Raw genomic sequence first — 18,732 nt, 5'->3', positions numbered from 1 at the left:
GGAAATAACGAGAAGAATAACAACGTGCAGTAAACGGTAAAACTGTTTGCACTACAAACCAGTGTGATCATAATTAATATACAAATAATATGGTAAGACACACCAATTTGCAATATCAAGCAGCAAAAGGAGCTGTTTTGTACAGCTAAAAATAGTCAGACCCATAAAATTTACATGGTCGTGCCCGCTCTTACGGGAAAAATAAGGTGGATAGACATTATAAAAATTTAAAATAAATAAATGAACGAAAATAAAGAAAAACACACACACAAATTTCCTAAAACTTTAACAGAAAGTAAAAAAAAAAAAAATCTACTTACTTTTTCAAATGTTTATAATAAATTTTAAGAAAATATTAAATAATATATTCTGTTTTCATTTGTGGAAGACAAAGAACAAAAAAACATTCAGATGCCATAAAAAACAACAACAGACTGAAATAAAAGTACAATAAAACCATTTCTTATGAAGCCATGCAATGCTTTGTGTGACCAACTGAAATTCACTAAAAATATTGATATCAATGACGTTGTAAGCTGGGTAAACATTATTATTATTATTTTGACTATCTATTCAGTGAATTGGTTGATCCAGTTCACAAAATCAAACTGAATGATTGGTTCATGACTGATCTGATCTGTTCGAACTCTAACCGGAAAAGTGACTTGCATTTCTGAACTATTTTCCAAGATGCTTTCATGTCATTTTTAAAGCTTGAAGGATTCATTCCCAGTTCTTTGCAATTTCACAGAAAACAGCATGGAAATCAGACATTAAATATTCTCCCTTTGTGTTCCATGGAAGAAAAACAACATGAGGGTGAGTAAATGACGACTGAATTTACATTTTAGGCGAACTATTCCTTGAATGCAGTTTAACAGATTTACATTTTTTTCAGTCCTACATGATTTTACAGCTTCATATACCAAATGCAAAATGCAAGATGCAAGTGTTGCGCTACCTACATTTTAGGCGAACTATTCCTTGAATGCAGTTTAACAGATTTAAATTTTTTTCAGTCCTACATGATTTTACAGCTTCATATACCAAATGCAAAATGCAAGATGCAAGTGTTGCGCTACCAAAAAAAAGTGTTTACGAATTATTCTAATGCTGTGCAAGAGAGAAACGACAGGAGCACAGGTGAAACTCAAACTAAGCTTATTTAATTATCACTTCAAGACTAAACAGCCCTGGGACAGCTCTCTAAAGGTGTTTTTCTCTGCACACCGGTCAGCAGGGGTTTCACAGACTCGGGTTACGAACACACAAAAGCTCCACCTGAGTTCTCACACTCTTTGTGTTTAACTTGGAGCGGACAATCATGTCTTTGTAATATGACAGCAGCGAACAAACCCAACAAAGCAAGCCCTGACCAGAGGAACACTGTCATTCATACCTTGAGCCACACCAAAACAAACAATCTCAATGAAATATTGAACCGGCTCACGACAAAGCGAATACAGTAACACATATCCTGGGAAATACAGTACCGTAAAAACCACACAGGAGCCCCTGATCAAGTGTTAAGTCACGCTACCCAAGGCGGACCGATTTGCAAAATAGTCGTGTCAGATTTGTAATATCGTGGTCTACGTGAGAACAACGGCCTTAAAAATATTTTTCAGCTGATTAGCGTCACCAGCTGGGCAGACAATTACGAAAGCGCAATGCAGGACTTTTGAAAATATCCTTGACCCCGCAGGAAAATGCAGCTGATCTGCATCGGAACGCTAGCAGGAATAAAGCTTATTTCATTATATCATTACTATTTTTTTAAATTAAAGTCTAGAGTTTGTAAAACCAATCCGCAGGAGGTAAATCAGATGAAAACGGTCCACTAAGAAAAATCAAACAGATTTAATAAATAACTGCATCTTTCTCTAATAATGTCATCCTGTTTAAATAAAAATTAATTACATAAACAAGCAGCTAAAAATTTACAAATGGCATTCCATCTTCACTGTATTACTAAAGAAGGTTGAAATATCAGTCATGCTCTGATAAGCACAGATAGAGAAAGAGCTACAAAGATATTTCTTTCTTCGCGGTTCTACACCGATTTGCTGGCCTCTGGCATTATGCCTTAATCACACTACAAAAACTAAGGCAAAGCTGCCAAATTAAAGTTGGCAGGTACTGGTTCCACCAAGTCAGTGCTTTGTTCCTCTAAGAAATCTGACTCCTTGATGGCTTTACAACACTGATCTGACCTAAATCCAGCTGACCTCTGGAAACAAGCACACACCAACCACAACAGCTTAAAGATTCCAGGTTTATAAACAAATGATTGTGCCATTCGTCTGACAAAAAACTGAGGGGGAAAAAATCATAAAAATGGAGACAGAAAGTCAGGTGCAATTTCTAGACTGATATTAACTTTTACTAGTCATTTTTGTGATCATTTAACTCGCCACAGGAAAAACTATAACAAAAAAAAATATATATATATATACCACAAAATTTCCAGCATGAGATTTCCTTAAATATAGTTTATTATTAATAATGTATTTTTATTATATACTATTATGTTAACTATTATATATGTGTTTGTGTGTATATATATATATATATATATATGGTATAAAATCTGACAACAACGTCTGACAACAAATGGACGGAAAAAAAATCAAGACAGAAAGTCAGGTGCAGTTTCTAGATTGATTTTATATATATATACACACACTGAAATATCAATATAATATTTCCAGACAATATATAAACGGTGTCTGTATCCAACTTCTATATATAAATGAGGTCACTGGACGACTTGCTGTAGTTCCTTTTTCCCGCGGTGTTTCTGTAACTCGGCGCGGAGTATTTTCCCCGCGTGTCACGTGGCAGTGGGCTTTTATGATTATGTCGGTGTACTCGCGTTAGTTTGACAGCAGTTCAGCGACCACGACTCGCACAAACAAGCCCAGGAGACGGAAGCACACGGCTTCATCACCACAGAACGCCGTTTTCTCAGCCCATGTTCATTTAAGATTTCCCGGTTTATAGTTCTTTATTTCATCTGAGAGCTAGCGCGAGCTAACCGATCACTGACGCCGACGCGCGTGCGTGCTTACAATCCAGTCAGAAAATCACTTTTTACGCACCCGGACAAGATATACCTGGCCGACACGAACAGAACTCTTGATGCTGCTCACAGTCTGTTCGTATATGAGTGTATAAAAGCCTAAACATGTCTGAAATGCGTCCTACCTCAGCCGATCTCCCCTCCTCACTGATGAGCCACATCTGACGCTCGCGTGCGTGTCATACACATCTCGACTGACTGAGGAGCTCCTTCCCTTTTCAGAAAAAAAAGGTTCTCCAGGGTTTTATTTACACTGTATGCATGAATGCACACGTCAAAAGAGATGCACGTAAAGCCAACCTTTTATTTAATTTTTGCAACTTTATATCTAGTTTAAATTATAAAAGCGCAATGACATGGTTTAATAGCAATGATGCTTAAAAATGACTGTATTTGAAATTAACGCATGTCGGGTAAACTAACAAACTAATAGGACAGAACTGAAACAATTCATTTATTGTAATCCACACGTTAAATTGCACATTCCACGAATTCGGTACACCTTATATACAACTATTAATAAACAACTAACTAAAAATATACAAACAACTATTTTTCTTTAATTTATGGGAACTCTTTGTTGGCTAATGGCTAATATAAAATTAAGTTTCAATTCCTAGAGTGACATTTGTAAATGTTAAGCACCTCCTTTCACTGACAATTTGTTGGAAAAGAACATTTATTTCTTATTTTATCATTATATTTTATTTATTTTAGTTTCATGCCCTTATTGACCAAATATGACATCTGCCGGCCAATAATACTTATTGCATGTCAAAAATAAAATAAAACCCACAGACAAAGAAATTAGTTGTTTTTGTGGACAAACTGTAATTGTTTTTGGTTAAGTGACGGTCTAAAATGAACGCTTTAGTAAATGTTAATGAAGTCTATTGGGTAGAGACGCGCCTGCTCCTTTAAATTTATCCGGACGAGCTGTGATTGACATGTCCTTAAGGGGCGTTTCCAACTGTCAGTCATCCAATCAGCGTTGAGCGTGCAGTCTGGACGGAGCAGAACCCGTGACGTAAGCGATCACCATTCTACTGTGCGGACAATCAATAAACATCTTCTGCAAAGTGACAACAAAACCATATATCGAGCATTTTTGAGATATTAAATACAATTATGGACTCCACAGCGGTAAGAGAAACCTATGGTTAATCAGAATCGGTCGTAATGTTTTTGTAAAGCTTATTGCATTGCTATATTAGCTTGCACGACATGGATAAAACGTGATAAACTGTGACAAGTGAATTAAGTTTCTGTAGTCCAGCATCATGCACAACCTTTTATTATTGTCTCATGATGCTTTTAGTTATACAGGCATTGTTACTGTAACTCTTTAAGATTACGAGGGAATGAACAGTAGGCCTAAGTCAGAAGGAAAGCCTCTTGAGACGTTCATTGAAAAATGAGTGATTGTTCTTGCATGCATGTTCATTGCCTTGTCAAATAAATATAGAATAATGACCGATGCAATCAGATAATATAAACATTTCACCTTTTTAGGTGTTTTAAGTGTTCGTCAGGTAGTTAAAACTGAATTGTCTTGGCCTACTCTAACTGGGCAACATGATTAGAATGAAATAAAAACAATATGGAAATAAATCATATTTGCATGCGAACTAATGCATGCTCTTAACGTCAATCCTGATCAAATGGAGACACTGCTAATATTCAAATATTGTACTTATATCAAATATGGCACTTTTGATGTCCCACAAGAATGCATGAACAGAAAAAGAAACCAAACTGTCGCAAGGTATCAGGGCAAAGTCCCCTGTGAAATCATGTGATAGCCGTGATGACAGCATTGCAGTGCAGTGTGCATGATCAATGCTATGAGTATGAGAAGTGTTCATGTTTGTTCTGAACATGTCATCACCTTCACATGTTAAACAGACCTTTTTTTCTTTATTTGAGCTGATTGCATCTACATCTTTTATTTAGAGATGTGTTATAAATAAAATATACTCATTTGATACATTTTAAGTTTCTTTGGATAAAAACATCTGCCAAATGCATGAATGTCAATGACTACATTAAAGCAGGCTTAAAACAGGATTCTTTATTATATTCTATATTATATTATTTTATTATATATGGAAGTACAATCTTATGAAGTGTAATTTTTATGTGAAATATTAAATGATGAAATATAAAATTTTATATATATATATATATATATATATATATATACACATTACAAAAAAGAATACAAAAATATATATAATAAATTCCATTCATGATGAAAAATTACAAACATTAATACAAAATGTGTGTGTGTGTGTGTGTATGTATGCATGTATTATTATTATTATTAAATTCATCCATTGAAATTAATTTTTAGTTGACTTGTCCTAAAAATTCTGAAGTAACACAAGTGGAAGTATGTGAATATCATCTCCAAAAATGTGAAATCAAAATGATCTTATTTAAGCAAAGTCCCCTTCCTTTGAATACCTTTGCATTGGAGCTCATATTGTTGTGGTGTTTTCTAGACCATAGGAGGGTTCGTCAGCACTCTCACTGAGATGGGCTTCAGTGAGGATCAGATACAGGCGGCGATGCAGGCCGGATTCTTCTCTGTACCAGAAGCAGCTGAATGGTACATGTTTTTATGGATGAAAATAATGAAATAAGCTTTTATCCCAAGAGAAAAAAAGTGTGGCCGGTTATGTAATAGCTTAGGCTAGTCATAAACCTGTCTTGTTATATACAATGGCTTTAGGGAATATTGAAAGTGTTGTTATTAGACAGCATTGTTCATGATTAAGCACCAGCCCTCTCATTTATTCTCACATTTGTGCTGAAGGCTTTTGCAGGGTGGGAGTCCACGGCATAAACTAGTCAAGCAGCCTTCAGGTCCTTTAGAGACGGCATTTTCTGCATTTAACCCTCCCAAAGATGCTCTCTGCTCCAACAACAACTCACAGCCTGACGAAACAGGTACTAACAGCACAGTTTAAATTACTCATTTGTATGACACAAACAGACTTCTTTCAATAGAGTGTCAACATTCTTCTGGGAAGGAAAATGTGATTTACTGTGCAAATAAACTTGCATGTGACTCACAGGTCATGTGATTTTGTGCTCGGTGTGCTGCAGATCATTAGCAGTACTTTAATACTGGAATCTGGAATGTTATTTAATACAGAGGAATTTTCTGCTTTTAGGTCCTTCATTGGTCTTGGCACCACCTTCTGTGAACGCTCCCACAGCAAAAGAGCATCCACCCCTGGAAACACGGATCAAGCAGGATAAGAGTAATTTCCACGAGCAGCAGAGGCAGCGAGTGGCCCAAGAGGCGCGGGCAGAAAAGAGACAGAAGAAGCAGGTGAATCAGTGAAAGGGTTCATGTTCTTACAATAAAGCTCCATAAGCAAGGGTTGCTTCTCTCAAAAATGAATCTACTCACGCCCACGTCATTTCATGATTTCTTCTGTGGAACACAAAATCTGTTCTTTTAAATACAACAAAATTGGTGACCAGTGGCTGTTTAAAAAGGTTGTTTAAAATATTAGTAATGTTTTTTTTTTTTAAGTATTTTTTCTTTTTTGTGCTATTAAAAGACAATTGTATAGAGAGAGAATTTATATTAAAAGACTGTAGAGAGAAGAGTAAATACTTTAAAACATAATTAATAAATTTGATACCTCTCTTTGTATATAGTAAGATAATAATAATAATATTAATAATAAGCTTATTATTTTAATGTGTATTTTAATTTGTTATTTTATTGTTATTTTATTTTAATTTAATTAATATATGTACATGTATAATAATGTTATATTTATAGATATATACATGATAGATATTATTTTAAGTGTGTGTGTGTGTGAAAAGTTGCGTTTATAATTTTGTTCAGTGTATATATAAGCTCAAAAAGGACTACATATATATATATATTAGTCAATTAATAGAATTATTGTCAAATATTATCATTTATTCTATAATACAGTTAATATAATTAATATAAACATAATATATTTGATCATTTTATATTTTAAAATATAAATATTACATTTTAAAATATATATCTGTGTTTTTGCTCCATCAACTGTCACAGTTTCATGCTCTACAAGATCATTTTTGGTTCCCAGTTCAGTAACGGTTTGTCCTTTCATCAGGAGCGTGAGTTGGTATTGAAGAGGATAGCAGAGGACCGGCGCAGTCAGCAGGAGAAGACCCAAAACGAAGCCACGGCCGAGACCTCTCCATCCAGTGGACAGGGACAGAGACTGGGTGGACGTGTAGAGACCAGCTTGGACAACCACTGCATCCTTATGGTGCAAGATCACATCTTTTTTCCACTGCTTTCTAACAACTGCTGTTAGCGTTATTTCGCATGAAGTCAAACCTGTCTGTTTTGTTTGTGTCTGTTATAGATTCGTCTTCCGTCTGGAGAATCAATGCGTGAGCGTTTTCCTGCTGACACTCCCTTAAGTCACGTCGTCGAATACATTGCCGGCCGCCACCCTTCACTACCTGCTTTTTCCCTCCTGCAAGGGTTTCCTCGAAAGCGCTTTGGGGAAGCTGAGCTAACCTGCTCCCTCCGGTCTCTGGGACTGACTCCCAACGCTGCACTTTGCATACAGACCACACCCCCAGAAACGCCTCAGGACCCGCCTAGTCCAGCGTCCCGATTGGCTGTTGTAGGGCAGGAGGAGGCGGAGCCGGAGCCGGAGCCACAGGAAGAGCCGGTGGCACCACCGAATGAGCAACCCCAAGTGGAGGCCAGAGCTTTAGAGGAACTGGAGATACCTCCACCTCTGCCCCATCAGCTGTGGGAGGAAGCAGTGGGGTATTTTAATATTGATTATTTAAAAAAAAACAAATAATGATATATATATATATTACTTGATACTTAAATTTTAAGTTTATTTATTTTATAATTTATTTTTATTTCATCTTTAGTTCCATTTTGTTTTTATTTTCTAGTTATTAATATTTTGAATGTAATATTTTGAGTGCTGCAGCCGTGACTGCAAAACGTATCGTCAATTTATATTTGCCACACCCATAAATTGAAAAATCATAGGAAAATCTTGTGGGAATCCAGTGGCAGATTTGAATGTCAAGACTGCAACACTCTATTGACTTTTATTTTTATATTTTCAGTTTTAGCTTGTTTTTAGTTATTTTTGTTATGTGCTTTTGTAATTTTTATTCGTTTTTTTTTTAAATATTGATTATTTAAAAAAAACAAATAATGATATATATATATATATTACTTGATACTTAAATTTTAAGTTTATTTATTTTATAATTTATTTTTATTTCAGCTTTAGTTCCATTTTGTTTTTTTTTATTTAGTTTTTATGTTTTTTATGTTTTTATGTTTATGCTTCAATAGTTTTAGTTTAACTTGATAAAAAATGATAAATTACCTATTACCTATTGTTGCTTAATATTTAAGTTTATTTATTTATTTTAGTTATAATTTATTTTTATAACAGATTTAGTTCCATTATTACAAGTATTTCATCTAATATTTTATTATATTTTATTTTATTTTCAGCTTTACCTGAATTAACAAAAATGTTTTCAGTATTTTTAGTTTTAGTTGAAGGGGTCATCGGATGTGACTTGCACTTTTACAAGTTGTTTGAACTGAAATGTGTGTTGGCAGTGTGTGTACACAACCACCCTATAATGATAAAAATCCACCCAGTGGTTTTTTGTTCATCTACAAAAATTTTTACCCCTTTCTCAAATCGAGCTGATCTCAGATGCCTGTCTGTGTGACGTCACACAGAAAGGCCCCTCACACGATAGTTTTATTGACAGTAGCGTTTCAGCACAGACTGGACTGGTGTCTTACCTTAGACCCGCCCTGAGTGAGCTTCGCCATTGTTTCACCGCCGGAGCAGATGTAGACAAGAATGACTCCTAAGCGATTGAAGTGTTTTGTTGTTGGATGTAATAATGACCATAGCAGTCGTCATTTACTCCCGACATCTGAGCCGCTGAAGACACAGTGGATTATGTTTGTTTGTGAAAGGAATGCGCCCCCAATCTGCCTAAATGCATCTATCTTTGCGTGAATCATTCGTGATCCAGCTTCACCTCCAGAAGAAGTGAGTGTAAGGTTTTTAGAATGAATCTTTGCAAATCGCCTTTCCTAATAATGTGCTAGTTAGCGAGTTTAATGATGAATGCTCTGTTATTAAGACCCTAAAGAATCATATCAACGTGTGGAAAATGGGCATCCGATGACCCCTTTAACGATAGTAATCCCTGCTCTTCCCAAACTTTACTTCAATGCAAGTAATATTGTGTTATTACACTTTTGCTTCTGACAGGACGAGGCCATAAACTGGTGCAAGGTGAAGCAGAAAATGAAGAACATTTGGAAAATGAGGAGCAACCAGAAGAAGTAGTTGTACCTCCATTTAATCTCAATGGTATATAACGGTTTACTTTCACAATAGTTTTTGACAGGGTGTTGTTATATGGTTGCTAGGGTGTTCTAGGCGTTTGCTAGTTTGTTCAGGGTGGGTAAAAAGAGTCCAAAGTCTCTATGGTATTCTGGACTCTAGTTATGGCTCAGGTACCTCCTCCTTCCCCTCTAAATCTGTGAGATTTTCCCAACCTTTTTTATTGTTTGCCAGGCAAAAATATGGTTGATTGCTTAGAAAAGTTATAGCCACATCATTTTGAGGTATTATTCATGTTTCAGCACAGTTGCAGGAAGAGTTGAGTGCTGAAGTTTAATATTTGAGGTTTGGGGTTTGCTTAAGTATGAGCATTAATAATAGTGATGCTTGCATTAGTCAGCACCATTAATAATGAATAAGATGTGTGTGAAAATGAATTTCTCATTTCTCAGTAATTAAATCATCACAATTAACATAATAATTAGAATTGGCTTGATTACAGTCAACTCCGATCTGGATGAAACTCCAAAAACCGTCAAAGATAAAACGAGCACTTCAGGCCACGATCAGAGGGAATTCCTGATGAGACTGTAAACAAAAGATGTTGATATCTGTTAGTCTGGAACGGACTAAAAAGCCGCTGCTTTTTGGACTCAACTGAATCAGAAAAGGCCATAATCTCATAAAGGAGGACTGGAATGGTAATGAATGGACAGTCTGCCAACATTCCTTCAAGGGCTTTAATCACAGAGAATCCTTCAAAACATTCAAGAACTGGAGCTTTATCTGCTCTCACTGAAGGTCACTGTTCACGATTCTGCAAAAACTTTGTTTATGAAGTAAATGGAACTGCATGCATGACTAAAACATTAGATCATATAGATGCAGTCTCATCCCAACTTTGGTTCCCAGAACGTTCTGGGAATGTTCGTTTTTGATTGTTTAAAAATAAAACCTAAAAAGAACATTCCTGGAACGTTAAAGCTAACATTAGGGGAAAGTTTTGTGTTCTCTGAAATATAACTGATCGGATAGCGTAGTTTATTGATCTTCAGCTATCACAGAATTGCTACCTTTGGACTGCTGTGCTCAGGTCAGTCTGAATCATAGATCTTTGTTCAGTAACCTTGAGTTTTTAGGTCTTTTAGGTCACTTTAGCGAGTGACCAAAGTGTGAGAAACTCGGGGAAGTCCATAGTGGGTAAGAGGTTAATGCTCTTAGTTGTCCTAGTTTAGACCCGGTTATAAGTAAAAACCCATTCACCTCTTTCAAATGATAAAACTCGCTACTACCAAGCAAGTCTGTTCTCTCGTGTGCTATAACTGCATATGTTCCATAAATCGGCTCTTTTCGCTGGAAGTTTAATGCGGGGATTTCAGACACGCTGGGAATGAAAGCAGCTGACAGCTTTGGACAACGTTTTAAGATGCTGTGAAGACAATCATATGTTAATTTGCACACGTGAGACACGCAGGAATTAACTGCAGCTGGATTGGTTTAGCAGGCAGGCCTGTGAACATGCTAATATATGGTAATTAGCTTAATATGCAGTTAGTTCCAGTGCAACTGTTTTGATATTGAGGCTGTGTAATTGAATGCTTGGTTAATTTGGTAGTAGCAAGATGCAATTTGTTTAATTTGTTTGCTTGATGTGCTTATGGATCATGCAAGTAAATTGTTGTAAACTGCTCTTTAAAATGTCTAGTCTCAGTAATGAAAAACCTGGAAATATCAGGGAATTTTAAAATTGTGATTTCCAGGCCTGGAATAGTTACAGAAATTAATACAATCTTCAAGGTTTATAGAATTTTTTTTGTATAATTTTTGCAATCTTAAAAAGTGATATACACATAATATATATATATATATATATATATGTGTGTGTATATGTGTATGTATGTATATATGTGCTGTATATATATTTAACTATTTGCTAAAAAAAAAGTATAAAAATCTAAATAATCAATACAATTTATAGATAATCTCCCTCTCACTCTGACAGGACTGCCACGGTTGCCCTTCTTCCTGGAGAACAGGGGAAGAGCAGGACTGGAGCCGAGACATCACTGGCCGGAGCAGGGCAACAGACTCCGGTAGGACGATTTCTAAAGGTCCTGAAGGGTGTGAAGTTAAGGGCTAATTAGTGAGAGCTTTATAAAAAGATCACCGTTCAGCATGTCAATAAATGTAAGAAAGAAAAACCTTTTGCAATTAAGCATGACATCATTACAGTGACATCACTGCTTTCAGTTGTTTTGGTTTCTGAATTTTGATCGATTTGTTTCCTAAATAAAATGTTACATATGTTTGCCTTAGCATTTGGAAAACTTAAGCAGTATACGTTGTCCTTAAAGGGATAGTTCACCCAAAAATGAAAATTCAGTCATCATTTACTCATCCTCATGTTGTTTCAAATCTACTTGACTCTTTCTGCTGAACAACACAAAAGAAGATATTTTTCAGTGGGGCCCAAAACCGCTTGATGATAGTAAATAATGACAGCATTGAAATTTTTGAGTGGACTGTCCCTTTAAGTGACTACAATTGGTTGTGTGTTGAAGGGGGGCGGAGCCTGATGACCCAGCAGACCCTGAGGAAGGCCGTGTGTTGCGTGGAGCTGCGGGTCAAGCAGCGGTAGAGCGTTTACAGCGAGCCGCCCATCACGACGAGCAGCCGTCACCACACGGGCATCCGTCGCCCCCCAAAAAAGCCTTCAAGACCCCCCGCGTGCCCCCTCTCTGCTCGATGGCCACCAGGGCCACCGTTTCCCTCATGACAGGTCAGAAAGAGACCGCCTAATGTTGTTTGCTGATTACATGAGTGCTCAGGACAATTTGACCATAATCTTGCTCTTTCAGCTCCCAGCATGCAGTACAGCAGCAGCCTGGCGTGTTTGACTCCAGAGCTGGCCGAACTCTTGTTGGCTCATATGGCACGTGAACGTCTCCTTCGACCACGTACGCTGGAGCTGTTCTTTGGCTGCCCGCTGCAAAAGTTCGTCCTAAACTGCTACCCGTATACCACCAATGAGCTGCTGCGGCAACTGAGGGCGTTTTCCTGCCTCAAACATCTCAGCTTTGTCAACTCTCCACTCATCACAGGTGTGAGATTTTTCACCAGAACAGTCAAGAAATTTATTTATTTATTTGTTAGGACTATTATATGTACAGTGGTGTGAAAAAGTGTTGGCCCCCTTCCTGATTTTTTTCACACAGGGCCATGTAGTTTTGGATTTTGTTTTCCTTTAATAATAAAAACCTTCATTTAAAAACTGCATGTTGTGTTCACTTGTGTTATCTTTTACTAATATTTAAATTTGTTTAATGATCTGAAACATTAAAGTGTGACAAACATGCAAAAAAACAAGAAATCAGGAAGGGGGCCAACACTTTTTCACACCACTGTATATATAGCCCAAATAAGTAGCCAAAAATTCTCATTACTGTAACGTAAAAAAAAAAAATTGTATTACTGTAATGTTAAAAATATATTAAATGGCTATATAATAAATAATAAAGGAAAATTAGGTTTTAATATTTATTTTAAAAATACTATATAATTTAAGAATTTATTATTATTGCCAAGTAAAATAATGTTTAATAATATGAAATATGAATATGATACAATTAACAATAAATCTTAGTACATTCTTATAGCAGTGGTTCTCAATTCCAGTCCTCGCGTACCACCGCTCTGCATATTTAGCATGTCTCTCTTATTTAACATACCTGATTCAGATAACCAGCTCCATGCTTGACAGGGTCCCTAGACTCCCTACACAGTGTTCACTGCTCCCTACTCTCTGAGCAGGGGAAAACCGTTGAATTTTCTTCACTTCAGAACATTCATTCATGGATTTGCGCTGCACCACAGCCTGCAGCGTCTTCACACACAGACCAAACTTACTAGAGAATTGTAAAATGTGACATAATAAACCTCAGTAAATAAATCCAGTGTAAATTCACATCGCGCACACTTTAATGCCCTTTGAATGGAACACATACATTTATATTTATTATTGGCTTGATTTGTTTGTACATGATTTGTAAAGCTGTGAAATCATCATTTCCTGTTTCATTTTGCAGACGCTGGTCTTTCTGTTTTGTCCAACCTCTCCAAACTTCAGCATCTCAACTTGTCGTCTTGTAGCAAACTAACAGACAGCTGTTTGCAGCATATTGCAGGTGAGACAGCGTGTCAGAAACCAGTCCATAAGTGATTATTATCATGAACAAGTGCATCATCTTATTTGTGTCTGATCTCAGGACTGCGCAGTCTGACGTTCCTGGCTCTGGACCAGACCAAAGTAAGCGATGCAGGTCTGCTGATGTATCTGCAGTCAGGTTCTCTTGCGCTGTGTCAGCTCAGCCTCAATCATACGGCCATCACTGAGAGCACATTGAGAGCGCTGCCCACATGTGTACCACAGCTACGAATGCTCAGTATTAAACACATCAAGGTAATGTGTATACACAGAGATTTTTTTCAAAAGAATTAAAAATTCTTGTATTTATATTTATTGCATTTTATTTATTTTTAAAAAGTTTTAATAGTTTTATTTTATTTATAGATAAAAATGTATAGAAATATAGGTTTTGCAGGTTCAATCCCAGTTTATTTTGGATTTGCAGTACGTGCCATTTATGGATGGGGTTATCTAACATAGATTATATCACAATAACGGACTAACAAAAAAATTATGCTCAAATAATGCTGCAGCATTCTGTAAAAGGTATGTAAAAAAATAAATTAAAAAAATGAAAAAGAAATAAAGCAGCCAATGTGTTTATAATATGGGAATTTCTGTCTATCCAAAAAATGTATGGATTTGTTTACCAGCAATAAGTGACATATTCCATATTAATCTGATTTGTTAATGTAACCAGTTGTGATTTCAGTTTTTGTCATGTTGAGTAATATAAATTGTGACAGGGCCTGTAATACTTCATCTAAAACTATTTTAATATTTTTTTCCAATTCTTGTAAAGTCATTATACATGAATTTTTTTATTATCAAAAGTCTGAGGTTGGCAAGATTTTTTTTTTTTAATTTTGAAAGAAGTCTCTTCTGCTCACCAAAGCTGCATTTATTTGATCAAAAAAACAGTAATAATGTGAAATATGATTACAATTTTTGTTTTCTATTTGAATAGATTTTCTATTTGAATAGACTTTAAAATTTAATTTATCTCCAGATTACTCCGGTCAATCATTCTAATCATTCTAATTTGTTGCTTTTGGAAACATTTATTATTATTATCAATGTTGAAATCAGTTATGCTGCTTAATATTTTTGTGGAAACTGATTTTTTTTTTTTCTCTGATTTTTTTTTTTTGAGAATAGAAAGTTCAAAAGAACAGCATTAGAAATCTTTACTGTCACTTTTGATAAATTTAGTATATCCTTATGAACAGTAGACTGCATTTGTCCCTTCAAACAAGCTCCAGTTAGCTTGCGCAGTCAGTCATGAAGCCGTTACAGGGCTTGTTTGTAAGGTTTATTTATTTTAGGCTGTGAGGGAATTCACTATACATTTATCCTATATTTATTTTGCTTTTGTTTCCTTTTGCTATGAGGTGAGTGACGTTTCTGCACTCGCAGAGCTCCAAAACCTGCAGACGCTTCACCTGGACGGCACAGGTGTACAAGAAAATACTCTCCAGTGCCTAGCAACCCACCCCAGCCTATCAGCTCTCAGCCTGGCCGGCATACCAGTCGCCGACGGAAACCACACGCTGGAGATCATTTCAGGTGCAGCCAAATAGAACTATTTGTATTTATGGCTTTTTATGCATCATTTATGCATTATTTAATGCATGCATGAATGTTTTTTTGCATAGGGATTAGTCAATCCTGTTTGGGGTTTTAGTGAAGTAAGATCATTTACTACTTTGTCTGATTTCTCCATGCAGGCCTAAGGCTTACCCAGCTCACCCTGCCTGGCAGACACTCTGTGACGGACAGTGGACTTTCGTTTCTCTCCAGACAGACTTTACTTTTAGAGCTCGACCTGACTGACTACACTCAGCTCACCGACCACGGCATTACACAGCTTTCCAGCATGACCAGGTAGATCTTTAGGTCCAAAAGTGTCCATGTAGTAAATCAAATGAAAAAAGAAGCTGCTGTTCTGCTTTAATTTGGTGTAATGCAACCATGCAAATCTTGTAATGCTGGAATAGGCGTACTTACGGTTATTTACAAAATCACTGGCCACATCCCAAATTGTTGTAGTCCATTGTTTCCCACGGTCATGAAAAACCTGGAAATATTAGAGAATTTCAAAAGTCTCTGGAAAAGGCATACTCAGCTCTTCCTTTAGCTAGAATTTACTCTTTACTTTATGAAATGAGTTTTAAAATTTCTTGTCCAGTCATTATTAACAGCTGGACAAGGCATGGAAATCATGGAAATTCTTTGGTCAGAAATTGTGGGAACCCTGATTTATGTGTAACAATCTATTCACACCAAGAGCAAATATGTGCCACAAACAAGACTTGAAAATCAATCCACTCTTGTAAACCTATTCACACTGTTCTTTTTTGTCAACAAATATAGTGTTATAATATTTTTTGTCCTGTTGATTGACTGTGTGATAAAACTCACAGACCAATAAGTTTCTTTTGTAGGTTTTCCAGCATTCTGATAAAAAAAGTGATTATATTGCAATATATCATGCTATTGCTATGTGACTGCTTTAAAGCAATTAAAATTTACATTGTCATGCAGTTTTTTGTTTCGCTGTTTGTACGAGTAGACCTTTCGTTCATTCGCTTCATTAGAAGAGTTTTTAGAAATCTTCACATTTTACCAAAGATGGTAATGATGACCGGCCCCTTTTTATTTGATAGGCTGAAGAAGCTGTCTCTTAGCAACACTCAGGTGAGTGACAGCGGGCTGCAGGGACTGATCAGTCTAAAAGATCTCCAGGAACTGTGTCTTGACCGTACAGCCGTCACCAGCAGGGGCGTTGCAGCCTTGATCACACACTTACCACATCTGCAGGTACAGTAGAATTAATACATAAAATATATATACATTTTTTATTTTTTTTTTAGAAATACATTTTTAACTTTTAAAGTGTATCAAGTGACAGTTAAGACATTTATAATGTTACAAGAGATTTTTATTTCAAATAAATGCTGTTCTTTTGAAATTTCTATTCATCAAAGAATCCTAAAAAATGTAGATGTTTCTTTAGTATTTCTGAAGGATCATGTGACACTTTTCATGTCATCACAGAAATAAATTATATTTTGAAATATATTAACATAGAAAACAGTTATACTAATTTGTAGTAATATTTCACAATATTACAGTTTTTATTTTGTTTTTTCATTAAATAAAACTAGCCTTGGTGAGCATAAGAGAGTTTTATATAATACAATTTTTATATATATATATATACACACACACACATATACAGTATATGATGAATATTCATGGCTTCAACATACATGTTTGTTTTTTGTTTTGTAGGTGATGGGTTTGGCCAGTACACAGGTGGGCGATACAGTGATCAGACGAGGTCTAGTTCACTGTCCTCAGCTGCTGAAACTCAACCTCAGCAGAACCAGAATCACAGATCAGGGTATGTTGTGCAGTGTTATTCCCTCCACGATCATTTTCTAGTAAAGAAACGTCTCTTAACATGCTGAATTTTATTCCTCAGGTCTGAAGTTCCTGTGCCGTATGCAGCTGAGTCAAGTAAACCTGGATGGCACAGGTGTAACTCTTGTTGGCATTGCTAACCTGATCTCTGCCTGCCCTCATCTGACCAGCGTACGAGCCAGCCAAACCCGCGCCATACCTCCAGACCAACAGTCTGACGACGACGGCGATAACGAGAATGGCAACAACACCACACGATCCTAGATGTCTGTGTGTATTCTTCAAACACGGCCATAGTACCCTTCAGCTGTTTCTCAGAGCTTCCTTTTTCCATAAGTAGCACTACAATCTCACTTGGGTTCGACAATCAAGTTGAAATACTTATTTGAATGTGGTTACACAGCGTAATGAACAAAAAGTTCATATTTAATCTGAGTTTTGTCTGGAACTTTAAACGTGCCATGTATATGCACACTTCAAATTTATATTTTCTGTGGACATTTAGCATTTTTTGTAAAATAAAATTAATTAAATATCATTTAAAAATACTGATGACTTGTAATACAGTATAAAAAAAATTGAAGGCGTCATAATTTAGTAATAATGATGCTCAAATATTGCTAATCAACACTTTGCATGACAGATGTAGAAGTATTTGAATCTTTTACATTGTGTATTGCGGATTTGTGCATGAACATGAACATTAAAAAATAGGTGTTAAAGGGGTCGTACGATGTGATTTCAGATTTTCCTTTCTCTTTGGAGTGTTACAAGCTGTTCATGAATAGATAAGATCCCTAAAGTTGCAAAGATTAAAGTCTCAAACCCAAAGAGATATTCTTTATAAAAGTTAAGACTGGTCCACGCCCTCCTAAAACACCTCGTTTAAACACGCCCCCACATGTGTACGTCACTGTGTGGGAAGATTTGCATAACACCGCCCAAATGTTTATGCAAAGAAAGAAGGCGTAACTTTGATTCTCGCTAATTTGAACCTTAAACCGCATAAACACATTTCATTACACCAAATACACAAAATAATGTTCTTTTTTTTAGTAATGTCATATGACCCCTTTAATGAATGAGATATATTTTATGTGGATATATTTTGGATAAATGCATCTGAATGACTGACTGAAGTGGAAAGTCATTTTGGACTGGAAGTTGGCATTTACGTGTTTCATTTAAATAAATGCCAAAGTCAGTGTCATTTTACTGAATCTAGCAGAAGTTTTACTCCTACATGTATATTCATGTTGGATGTAAGTTTATTAGTATATGATTTTTTTTTTTTTTAACTAGAGGATTTATTAGTCTACTGGCATTAACTGGATCCAGGTTTACACTAACATGCATCTGTCCTTAACTTACGCAGTTTTTCATATGATATGATAAAGTTATGAATTGTGAAACACCAAACAAATGAATAGCATCATCACATTGGCGTTTCGACTGTTTCTGTATGCATTAGTGTTGTACCTTTAAGCGTGTAAATGCAATAACATTTAAAAATACAAAAACATAAAGGTCTCAACCATATCTGGAAAACAGGTCTCTGTTGAAAAATTGTCAAGTTCTAAATTCTAAACATACCTTGAATGCACGGTGCTGTTCTGTCTTGATCTGGCTCAAGGGACTCACGAGAAACCGTCAAA

The 18,732-nt window shown here is 36.0% G+C and overlaps 2 protein-coding genes across 2 annotated transcripts in view; one reads left to right on the top strand and one right to left on the bottom strand.

The window, feature by feature from the left end:
- Positions 1-3,285, bottom strand: part of LOC107677145 (anion exchange protein 2-like) — a 44,290-nt gene extending 41,005 nt beyond the window's left edge. The window contains exon 1 of the mRNA XM_016471932.1: positions 3,208-3,285. The gene's annotated coding sequence lies outside the window, so the exon portion shown is untranslated. The remainder of the gene's footprint in view (positions 1-3,207) is intronic.
- Positions 3,286-4,080: 795 nt separating this feature from the next.
- LOC107677144 (uncharacterized) lies at positions 4,081-17,887 on the top strand. The gene is made up of 17 exons (XM_016471931.1): positions 4,081-4,225; positions 5,587-5,693; positions 5,901-6,034; positions 6,262-6,422; positions 7,216-7,374; positions 7,474-7,889; positions 9,371-9,492; positions 11,468-11,558; positions 12,027-12,244; positions 12,324-12,566; positions 13,551-13,649; positions 13,731-13,924; positions 15,043-15,217; positions 15,379-15,535; positions 16,318-16,471; positions 16,946-17,057; positions 17,139-17,887. Exons 1-17 carry the CDS (start codon positions 4,211-4,213, stop codon positions 17,339-17,341), a joined length of 2,760 nt encoding a protein of 919 aa, XP_016327417.1. The 5' UTR covers positions 4,081-4,210; the 3' UTR covers positions 17,342-17,887.
- The last annotated feature ends 845 nt before the right edge of the window (positions 17,888-18,732 follow it).

The sequence above is a fragment of the Sinocyclocheilus anshuiensis genome, unplaced genomic scaffold, assembly GCF_001515605.1.
Source record: "Sinocyclocheilus anshuiensis isolate Anshui unplaced genomic scaffold, SAMN03320099.WGS_v1.1 scaffold392, whole genome shotgun sequence".
Taxonomy (NCBI): Eukaryota; Metazoa; Chordata; class Actinopteri; order Cypriniformes; family Cyprinidae; genus Sinocyclocheilus; species Sinocyclocheilus anshuiensis.
Note: the sequence above shows the minus strand (reverse complement) of the source record. Positions and strands in the feature narration are given on the sequence as shown.